General features: G+C 35.9%; 1 protein-coding gene across 1 annotated transcript in view; it reads right to left on the reverse strand.

Annotated features, from left to right (window-relative positions):
* LOC135209024 (uncharacterized) overlaps positions 1 to 12,500 on the reverse strand; it is a 501,080-nt gene that overhangs the window by 261,420 nt on the left and 227,160 nt on the right. The window contains exon 3 of the mRNA XM_064241559.1: positions 3,442 to 3,775. Coding sequence (XP_064097629.1) covers positions 3,442 to 3,775 — 334 coding nt within the window. The remainder of the gene's footprint in view (positions 1 to 3,441; positions 3,776 to 12,500) is intronic.

Here is a 12,500-nt window from a genome sequence, read left to right on the forward strand (position 1 = left end):
AATCGATATGAAAACCTTATAGCGTCTCGTTGGCTGATTGGATAGGCGTCACTGCCTGTCCTGATTTCGTTCCCCCACCACTTGGGGACGGTGGTTCGATCCCCTGGGGGGCGAAATATTATCAACTAAAAAATTCCCTTCGGTACATATATGAAAATATATCATTTGGAGTAAAGTGAATTTAGAAATTAAAGCGACATATGTAGCTTGAATTGATATATAAATGGATCACGGTTCGATGTGATAATTATTCATAACAAAAGGCATACGTGCTGTCAAAACGCTCGAATTGGCAACATGGTAGACGGGGTTTCATATCGATTCTATTACGAAAGCCCGAGATCGAGGGTGATTGTAAGGTCAGAATCGATATGAAATATAGGTCTCTGTTGGCTGATGTGATAGCGCACTGACTGTCCTGATTTTGTCCACCGTCACTTGGACGGTGTTTGGATCCCATGGGGGGACGAAATATACAACTAAAAAAAATTCACCTTCCGGTAATATATGAAAATTAATCATTTGGGAGGTAAAGGAATTTAAAGATATTATAAGGAACATTTGTAAGCTTGAATTGAAATATATAATGATCACGGTTTTCGATGTGATAATTAATTCATAACAAAGGTACTTGCTGTTCAACGCTCGAATTGGCTAACATGGAGACGGGGTTTCATTCGATTCTAATTACAAAGCAACCGAGATACAGGGTGATTTGTAGGTCAGAATCGATATGAACTTATAATGTCTCTGTTGGCTATTGGATAGCGTCACTGACTGTCCTGATTTTGTCCCCGTCCAACTTGGACGGTGTTGGATCCCATGGGGGGACAAATTATTATCACTAAAAAATTCCCACTTCGGTACATATTGAACAATTATCCTTTGGTAGTAAAGTGAATTTAGATATTAAAGGACATTTGTAGCTTGAATTGATATATAAATGGATCACGGTTTGATGTGATAATTATTCATAACAAAAGGCTACGTGCTGTCAAACGCTCGAATTGGCTAACATGGTAGACGGGGTTTCATATCGATTCTAATTACGAAAGCACCGAGATCGAGGGTGATTTTTAAGGTCAGAATCGATATGAACTTATAGCGTCTCTGTTGGTTGATTGGATAGCGTCACTGACTGTCCTGATTTCGTCTCCGTCCACTTGGACGGTGGTTCGATCCCATGTGGGGACGAAATTATTATCAACTAAAAAATTCCCCTTCGGTACATATATGAAAATATATCATTTGAGAGGTAAAGTGAATTTAGATATTAAAGGACATTTGTAGCTTGAATTGATGTATTCATTTATGTGTATATATATACTCATATATTTTTTTTTTTGCCAAATTCACATACAAGTGCCAATGGCTGTATCCTCCCCTGACCCTTGTGTCAGATATGTGTTTCACTTTCAAAGAAACAAAATTCCCCACGCCTCTTCAGAATACAAAGGAACTTTGTTAATTAACACTCTCCCCTACCGAGGGCTACGAAATAATAATAAGTCTCTGATCATAACTATTTCTTCAACAGATTAAATATAGAAAAATTACACAACACTAGAGTAAAATAGTGTATGGAGTAGCAAAACTAATACAAGTTCGAATATTGTAGACTGGAGGAATGAATCCGTGTGAAGTGGAATTTACTGAAAACAACAACAACTTGAAAAAGACATCAAGTACAAGAATTTTACAGTGTGATCACGGGCACAGACGACACAAATGCCATAGCAAAAGAAAAAGCCTCTCAGGAATATCATTTCATACGTAAAGATGTTATGCATATTCAGAATATGAGGAGTGGTCTAAGCATGTGCAATCGTGTAATCAGATACTCATTAATCATTTAACAACATTCGAAATCCTCACGTTGATCTTCAGGTGAAGAACAGCTGGACTAAATGGACTAGGTAGAAGCTAAGGACACTAAGAAAATTATTGATTGTCGTTAGTTCTTCTTTTAAATTTTCGTTGAAAAATGTGTGTAGAATTGATTCAAGAGTTTGAAGACCAAATAAAATCATTATTATTGTTCTTTTTTTATCTCCTTCAGTGAAAACTTTCAGAGAGTTTAAGAAAAAATATTAATATTTCTTGGTTTCATAATACCACAATTCTGTTTCATTTGACGCAACGGTACAGGAAAGGCATTAAATATTTGGCCAGTTCTAACTTTATTCTTATCTTACTCTTTTGACATTTAATTCATCTGGCTTACATGAAACGAATAACAGTCTATATATGGTATTTAATAGGTGATGTTGCTACCCTGTTGTGGAAAATTTTGTGTATGTTTTGTTAGTGTTTTAACATGAAAACATTGCATTTACATATATGTTCCACACTAATTTGATGGACTCAAGGAATAAGGCAAACCTAACTGTGTGATTAGGTAATTGTTTCTTCACTGGCTTTAAGGTCATTAAATTAGGATGAAAGCGATCGTTGTAGAAGTAATAGTTTCGTATAAAAACATTAACATACGCTTATAAATCTCATGTATGAACTATGTTTCATTTTATTTGAGCCAGATACGTAAGGCATTAAATGGTAGGAAAAATCAACATGAAGATTTAGTTATAAAGGACTGGCGAAAAGAAATTTCTCATTTTGTATATCTAAGTGAACATTCACATCAATTTGATTGGTCCTGCAGTAGCAAGGTGGCAAGTTGTAATCATATTGCTCCGAGAACCCTCTTAGAATCTGCATTACAACAAATTTGAATCATTCTAATTCAAATCCAGGTCTGTGTACTGTTGACCCAATTCCACACGAGATTTTTGAAGATTTAAAAGAGAAACTCAAGATTACCAGTAGTTCTCGTTTATATCCTGAGTCTCTCCTTGGTTAATCCAGCACCAGGTTTATCCAGGACACTTTTTCCTCATCCGAAGATCAATCCTCATATGCAATGGCTTATGTGATTATTAAATGGTTTTGTGTTCTTCAATGTTAGTTCTTTTTTTTTACATAGAACTGAGGCGTCTTTGGAATTTTTGAGTATACCTTATGAGTAGAGGCAAAAGATCTTACACTCTGCCATCTCACTTACCTCGTGACTGTATACTCCATTAATGTTTTATATCATGTTTTAATTCCCTTGGTAGATTTCAATGTGTCCTGGATTAAAATGTAACTGGAAGTTGCGATAAACTGTAGAATGAACAATACTAGGAATATTAGCTCGAAACTATGAACAGTAATGGAAGAGTCACACTTAGCAAAATAAACAGTAATGGAAGTATTAATCTGAAATTGCAAACAATGACATGATCATATTACGGATTAAATGGAAGTTATAAATAGTAATAACATGTACAAAGAACAATAAACAGACATTGTAGGCCAATCATATTTTGTTAGGGAAATTACTGTTCATCTTTTTAGTTCATGGACACCAGGAGTAACCAGGGGTTTCAATCAGATACTCACGTGTAGAACTCGTTGTCGTCTTTGTACCACTTGACAGAGTAGAGAGGTTCCTCTCCTGGATCATACTTGCATTCCAGCTGGGCGTCCTCACCCCGGAATTTGTAAACAGGCACCTCCACCCCATAGAGGTGGAGGTGCTTTCGGCCTCCTCCTCCCCTTTCCGACCCTCTTCTGCTTCCTCCTCCACCTCGTCTTCCTCCCTCTCGACCAGATTCTTGGAAGCTGCGAAATGATGGCTGGTGAAATTTGCCCAGACTTAAGCTATGGCTTTGCGAGTGACCTGACCCGTCCTCATTTTTCAAACTTCCAATACTCAAGCAGTACCCATTGTAACCTGAAAAAAAAGAAAATCATACTTGATTATTGTTTACTACTTTGACAATAATTGTTTTGGAAGAGAAATCATTAGCCATTTTAAGTATTAAATGGAACATTGTTGTTGATATTTTCCTTTCTATGAACAGTGTTCTAGCAAAAACAAAATGTTTAGAGGAAGAGAGTGATTTCAAGACTTCATTATTTTCTGCCTACCTCTTCATCCATCTGTCTTCCTAGATTTTGTATTTCTCTGTTCAGATCTAATGAAGTAACGTGAAATTCACTGAAACATAAAAGTAATCTTAAACGTTATGCTAATGATATTAGACATCCATGAGAAAAAGATTACTAGCTGAAGCAGTTGCTGTCATAGTCAGTGATAACTATCATTGTTTAGCCGTCCTCTGCTTACTCCAGGAAAGTGACTTCATTTATTGTAAAGATGCCTCTGAACTGGTTTCACGGTGAATTCCAGGTTATTTGTAATAAAGAAGGATTTAAAAGCATGTCTGCTTTAGGGTTCTTAAAAATATTTTTAATAATGTTAGACGTAAAGAAATTCAAAACCAAGTTGCAATTCAATTCTGGCTATACTTTGATATGTTGGTTCGGTAAGTTTAAAATTCTGATAATTAGTTTCTGCTGAACCAGAGAGAAAAGAAAAATTTTAGCAATCTTTCTCTTTGAAAAGCCCTCCAGTTAGAGAACCGGATCTTTTGATCTCTCCTTCTCCCATCATGGCGTTATTTTGCTACTGAGGATCATTGATGACAATAATTCCATGAAACCCCTCAAGTAGCTATAATTCATCACTGAGAATTCTACGTACATTGTTTGGAAAATCCAGCTATGTTTAATATTTTACAGCAATGCTACTATCATTGTTGAATTATCCATAAAGGTGGATGGAAATCTTTTGATGGAAGTTCTCTGGGAACTCATCTGGAGAGTTATAAAAAAATGGATATAAATCCATTCGGTGCGTTCTGCTGGGCCAGAGTGACCCTTAACACTGATGTTGTTGGTATCCGGGAACTTCGGTTCTCTCATAATGGCCTTCTTGTATAACCAGTCGTGGTCTGTGTTACCAGTTTCCAAGTTCTACTTTTGTAATAGTCCAAGCTGTTCGAGGTCTAAGTCTACAGAACACTGGGTATAATAAAGAGGATGAAAACCATAAGTAATATTCCAGACTCGGTAACTCACCATCTATTTTTATGCAGATAACACGTCCTTTGTTAATCATTTCTATAAAAATGACCATAAAATTCGAAAATATTGAGACATGACAAATTTGCCCTTAAACCATTCATGAAAATACAGTATACAGTCTACATTATGTACAATTTCATAATGTTTTTGCTACTGGTGGAGATGTTTTCAGTGGCAAAGCTGACAATTTTGAGTTCGAATATACTTCTTGTTACTAAGCTTTCATTTCGAAGCTCGGTTCTCAGAATTGGCGAAGAGGAATACCGAATTGCTTTGCATCATCTTTGAAAGGTTTGTTACGAACTTATTCGACAAATGGACATGACCCTGCCAATTTTAAAGCAAAATATATATTTATTTATTTTATTTTATTTTACTGTACAATGACACTGATGGCCTAGGAATTTCATCTTCGCCTTGGTGGTCTTGTATTTCTGGTGCACTATCTTCAAAATCGTCATTTTTCCGATGTCGAAGTCGAGAATAATGATACTGATATACTGAGGTATTGCAATAATACTGAAAGTTATCATAATAATGTTAATCAACCACTGTAACGTGAATCTTCTTTGTGTAACAATCCAAATTAATATAAGTATATTATGCTTTAAAACTTAAAACTATATTGCATTTAATTGATTGATTGATTGATTTATAGGTTTTAGGCATCATGCCAAGCACTGGGGCAACTAAGGCCATTCAGTGCTGAAAAGGAAATTGACAGTGAAAAGATTTGAAAGGTGTAACAGGAGGGAAGCCTCGCAGTTGCACTACGAATCAATTGTTAGGAGAGGGTGGAAAGTAAGATGGGAGAAAGATAATATGAAAGGAGGTACAGTAATAGGAATGAAAGTAGTTCCAGCTAGGGGCCGAAGGGACGCTGCAAAGAACCTTAAGTAATGCCTACATTGCACCGCAAGCGGTGCACTGACAGTACTACCCCCCTACAGGGAATATTGCATTTAGAAAAAGTACACTGAAAAAGAAAGTCAAACATATTCAAAAAGCCTTGTTTTATCTAATAGAAATAGTTAATTCATATCAGATCGAAATGTGCGGTCATATCACTGATATTTCCTAAGAAATTATGATCATGAAGACTTGACAGTAATGGAGGCGGCTAAGGATGAGTGGGATTCCAATAGAGGAACTATTATCGTTATTACAGTTAACCTTGATGTGTCATCACTGTTGTCATGATAGTGATATTCGGTATGTATGCTTGTTGATGACATAAGTAAAATCAGCAGTTATTTCATAGTTCACAATGTCATTTTCGTTAACATGAGATAAGATTTCTATCAACTGTATTTTTGTGCTGCTGTATCACTCCATATTTGTACTTCACTATTTTTGTGGCTTCATTAGCACACTGCAGTTATTGGGTTCGTTATAAAAGCATTTTCAAATGTCGATATACCGCTAGAAAAATGATATTTCCAACTTAATGAAAGGGTGTAAATGGAAATTAATATTGGTACACGCGAACTTCAAATACCAAAATTGGGTGACGAGTAATAACGAATCTCATAAACGTGAAATGACAAAATTTACCAGTAATGGATTCCGATAAGTCATGGAACCTTGACTAGAAAAAAAATTCATTTAGCCTTATAGTCATTTCCTCAGTGTAGTGTTTGAACAGTCAGGATAATATTAGATTGTCAATATAGATGTCGGAATTCGAGTTGGGTGCGTCTGCACATCGGTCATTATAGTACTATAGTTTTGCTCATTACTTAACGTTCCTTGCAGCTGCAACTCTTTTCATTCCTTTTACTGTACCTTCTTTCATATTCTCTTTCTTCCAGGTGACTTTCCACTCTCTCCTAACAACTGATTCTTATTGCAACTGCGAGGTTCTCCTCCTGTTGCGCCTTTTAAACTTTTCACTGTCAATTACCGTTTCAGCGCTGAATGACTTCACAGGTTCCAGTGCTTAGTCTTTGGCCTTATTCTATATTCAGCTCAGTGACAATACAAAATAAATACACCTTGCAAAAAAAAACTATTTTAGTTTCCTTTCGCAATCTGGTGAGCCAAGGTCTTGTGCGGACCGAAGACGCTCCTCCTTCCTCGTCTTTTTTTAGACTGACTGAACATCACAGGGCCGGCAGGGAAATACAAAGCCGTCGTTCTCTCACATCTTGCATCTTTTGCGTTGAAATTGCATGAAGCTTTCCTGTTACCCAAACGCGCACACAGACACACAGACACACAGACACACCTGTAAAGGTAAACAGAGATGTTTTCTTAGCAAATACCGTCTATAAAGAAGATAAACGTCTGGCAGAGTCGTTCACGTTGACGTGATTGATTGCGAAGAATTGTTGTAAATGGAAGAGATAATTGCTCTTCAAAGTCCAAGATAGTGGCCTTTATCTTATAGATCAGCCACCCGGTTTCAAAGATTTCATGCTTAAATATATATATATATATATATATATATATATATATATATATATATATATATATATATATACATAGGATATGCAGTAACTTCTATATACAACACTTCAAGATAGACAAGATTTATTATGGTTTTTATTCATTTAAATGTGCTTTTATTTTAATAGACTGATGATGCACAAACGTTTCTTAGCGAATAAATCCTGTCTATCTCAATCATGTGTCTTCGGTTTTCCTGAAGTGTTGTGTGTATATTACATACATATATATACTATATATATATATATATATATATATATATATATATATATATATATATATATATATATATATATATATATAATATATATATGTATATATATCTAATAAAAGGAGCCCATAAAAACAACAAAATATAGAGAAAAAAGTACTATATTTCAGAGACTGCTGTCTCCCTCTTCAGGTAGATGAATGAGAAAAGTTTACAGAAAAGGTGGTATTTATACCAAGAGGTCCATCCACAAACAAGCCAATTTAAGTCACCCCCGCTGATAATCTTCCTTTAATCTTCTTAAGTGTTGGTTGAATGAAGACGTTGTCGATCGTGTCTGAAATCCATGCTCCTTTTGAGATGTTCATTACCTGCCTCTCTTTTATTCAGGCCGATTCCATCATTTGACTCTTGTACCGGCAGTTGCTGCTATAAATTACACGTGACAAATTCCAGTTTATTCTATGGTTATGTTCATTTATATGGTTGAAAATAGCCGAGTTCTGTTGTCCATACCTAACTGACCGTTTGTGTTGTATTAATCTCTGGGGAAGGGATTTACCATATACAGAAAACCAACGTTCTCACTTTCATACATTCACTATTTTAGCTATCACGACATTACTATCAAGATAGGTGTAGCTAGTAACTTGTTCTTAAGAGCCTTACGAATTTGTTCCCCAGAATTCCTGGAAAAAGAATTTGAACTAATTCGCAAGCAACTTTCGTCTTTAAAATATCCTGACCATATAATTGAGAAAGCAATTCACAAAGCAAACGTAATTTTCTACCGACCCCCTAAAGACAAGACCAGAGATACACCCAACAATAAAATAATAATTCCCCACCTGGACACGATTAAGAGAATAACCAACCCCCTCGGAAAATCGAACCCTTTTGTATTTACTTACCCAAACACCTTAGCCAAATCCCTGATTAACGTCCAACAAAAGACATCTCCAAAGGACTCTGGGGTATACGAAATCCCATGCCAGGACTGTGACCAATCTTACATCGGATTTACAGGTAAATCCCTTCCCCAGAGATTAATACAACACAAATGGTCAGTTAGGTATGGACAACAGAACTCGGCTATTTTCAACCATATAAATGAACAAAACCATAGAATAAACTGGAATTTGTCACGTGTAATTTATAGCAGCAACTGCCGGTACAAGAGTCAAATGATGGAATCGGCCTTAATAAAAGAGAGGCAAGTAATGAACATCTCAAAAGGAGCATGGATTTCAGACACGATCGACAACGTCTTCATTCAACCAACACTTAAGAAGATTAAAGGAAGATTATCAGCGGGGGTGACTTAAATTGGCTTGTTTGTGGATGGACCTCTTGGTATAAATACCACCTTTTCTGTAAACTTTTCTCATTCATCTACCTGAAGAGGGAGACAGCAGTCTCTGAAATATAGTACTTTTTTCTCTATATTTTGTTGTTTTTATGGGCTCCTTTTATTAGATGGAATTCTGTTGTTACAGAACATTTTTACCAGTCATGTATATATATATATATATATATATATTATATATATATATATATATATAATAATATATATATATATATAATATATATATATATATATATATATATAATATATATATATATATATCTATCATTGCTTTAAATATTTTCTTCGTGGTTTGTCATGAATATTAATTCTATTATGCTTTAGTTAAGTCATGGAAAGTTCTCTTGCAACAGGTTTCTTTATCCCCAACCAAGGTTTTATACACGTTTATCTGTACAGTGTTTATGCACCAGATATCTTTACTTTTCATGTCTTGTGGAGCGGCCTACCCGTCTTCAGTGCTTCGCTTATTGAGCTGCCCATTACGTAATTACGCTTTCGCTCTCATTGGCTGGCTCGCCCTTAACCTGGGGGTGTGTTTGGAATTGGGCAGCGTGGGTAGAGAGTATTTGCCCCCCAATAGAGGAGGTCATGCAACTTTTTACGGCTTTGACTAATGGAAGTTCTGTTCTCCTGCCCCTGCAGCTTTCGTCAGTATTAAGAGGCTCCTGCAGACTTATTTCGCCTCCCGGATAAGCTCCTGGTGTCTTTGAGCTGCTGCTTGCCACTACTGTTGGCTTTTGCCGTGTGTTTGACCTCCTAGAGCCGTCAAGAAGCCTTCTAGTGGTGGAGAACGGTAAGCAGACCTTATATGTTCTTCCCCCACCTCAGTGCATGGACACCTCTAGTGATCCTGGAGTTGGATAATCACGGTTAACGTGCTATAATACCCTCATTACATATTCTGGGAGGTCATTTAAAATATCTTCAAGAAGTCTTCAGTTGTTATATATTCTTCATTGCGTCTTCAGTGTTGTTGTATCGTCAGATTGGGATATGTTATACTTATAAGGTGTATTATGAGAACTGAAAATTATTGTAAAAATAATTAGGTTTAAGGCTTATTTCTCCCTGTGTCTCCCTCTGTCGTATGCTGGGGAAAGTGTGTTTTTTCTGCCTCTTAGGCCTTTCTTTCTCTTCGACTTGAAGTATAAAAGTTAGGTAGGAGCGTGATGGTTTAAGTGTTTTTTTTTTCTTAAAGTTGTATGGGTATTTTCCTAGTTCCTCAAGAAAGCTTTTCGGGGACTTCTTTTTGAGTTATATGTGGTTTTGTCAATTAAAATTAATTGTTAAGATTCAGTCAGTGTTTTTTGTATCCCTCTTGGAGAGTTAATTTACTCTGTGAATTTTGTGTCGTGGCTGATTCTTGCTTGTTTTTTTTTTTTTTTCGCACTGAGCCATTCTGGAAAAAGAACCGTGAATGAATTTAAAGACATCTGTTTCGGGCTTTGGAGAACAAAATCTAAAGTTCATTAATATATATATATATATATATATATATATATATATATATATATATATATATATGTGTGTGTGTGTGTGTGTGTGTGTGTGTGTGTGTGTGTGGAAATACATGTATATATGTATATATTAACCGACTAACGTTGTAACTTTCTTATTCATTATGTTTTAGAGCCCATACTGAGACTGAGGGTGCTCAGAAAATGTAATTAAAATTCAGCATGCCAGACACTTTCCAAGATGGCAACTGTCTTGTCTAAAATGTCTAAATTTTGACATGTCTTTCAGGCAGAAGTGATGTTGATGTTATTTTATATTTTGTATGTTAAAGAAATAGTCCCCCACTGAAAATGCCGGCAAACTTCCAGAGGCATATATAGTGGTGATAATGTTAATGAAATGATGACTTAGTTGTAAGGGTAGCAGTATTACAGGTGATCCCTTTGTTTAGGTCATTAGCTACATCCTTTGGACAGGTTTTGCCTTCATTCACTCTCATTATTTTAGTTTCCAGGTTCTCCTTCTTGGTTTCCCCAAGTCGCTGTTTCCAAACAGCTACCTCACTCCAAGTAAACTGAGTAGGCTCACGACTAAAACTGAGGTAATTTGTCGAGTGTCTGAGTGAGTAATCTGATATTGGTTTAAATCAAATGATAGCGTCCAGCAAATTTTTTATGATTTTCTTATGGATTCAGTTATGTGAAGAATCACTGACGAGTAGTAGTAAGCATCTCCAATTCCTGGACATACTTTTGCTATTTCTACGGTAATAAACTTGAATATGATTCATTGTCTTGAATATGTTATCCCACATTTAATCTAATTTACAGCACCGAAATTGACCAAAGATTCCACTTTGGCTGAGCCAAGCAAATGATAATGAATTTTAAATTTTCTGGCTCACTGATAACGGTATATATAGTGCTCAGTTGTGAGCTCAATTTTATCCCCTGCAACAAAGTTCTTAGTAAAACATAGTGATAAAATGAACCCTCAACCTGGATTGTCTAAAAATAAAGGTTTGAAAATCCACCAGAGGACAAGAAGCTTGCAATGACAATGCTTTGTCTTTGTTTGCAGAGCACCAAGACTTATTTAATAAAGTTAGTTCACAATTAGTTCACTATTCACTAAAGAATATGGTTATGCTGTTTACAATGGGTTTGCAAGAAGTATACCTGTTTTTCACACAATCACTGATTTGCCAATATTACTGAATCCTGCCAGGCAGTATCGAGATAAAAGCAAAGAAAGCTCTTTGACAAGAAACTGACTAACCATTATCGATAAGGCTGTAAACTACCTTTCGACTACACCAGGCTAGAGATTGTTTACACAGTATGTGAATGAAAGAGCATTAAGTGGAGCTTTGATATAATAGAATGAAAAACTTAATAAAGAGTTTTAGGAATTCAAGGAATGACAAGCCAAAACAAAGCAAGAAATGCTTCTGCACGGGAGCTTCATACCATCCTGCCATCTTGGCAGTTCTGCATCTGAGTGTGAGACATCTATTTTCCATGAGCCTTGAACAGAGTTTCAGAAGCTCATTTGTATCTTGTTTCCATGTCAGAATTTCTCAAATCAGAACTTTTAATCTCCATCATTGATATGAAGACTACAAGCAAAGGTTTTAAATCCAACTGTTTAGTATAGTAGACTTAGTATTTCTACGAGGACCAACTACTTGCTTGCATACCGAAGCTAGAACCTCACAAAAACGCATCCATTTAGATACAAACAGTTCAACTGAAGCTACTGAACTAACAAGGTAACTGGTATAATTGGCACTGGAATAATTAATCACAAACCCAAATATAACAAGTGCTCCTATGGAGAATTTGTTGATCAGTTCACGCATCTTGCAGCCTACAACATTTTTGTTAGTCATCCGTTTTGAAAATGGTATTTCAGTCAAAATTTTGCTCAAGCTCAGCTGCTGTATCGAGTGTATGCATTAGAGTCCCTCCCAAGAGAAGGTTTTATGTTAATTTCCCAGTTTGGATTGAAGACTTTCAGTTGAAAGCATATCCTAAAATATTA

The sequence above is a fragment of the Macrobrachium nipponense genome, chromosome 37 (genome assembly GCF_015104395.2).
Source record: "Macrobrachium nipponense isolate FS-2020 chromosome 37, ASM1510439v2, whole genome shotgun sequence".
In the NCBI taxonomy this organism is placed as follows: domain Eukaryota; kingdom Metazoa; phylum Arthropoda; class Malacostraca; order Decapoda; family Palaemonidae; genus Macrobrachium; species Macrobrachium nipponense.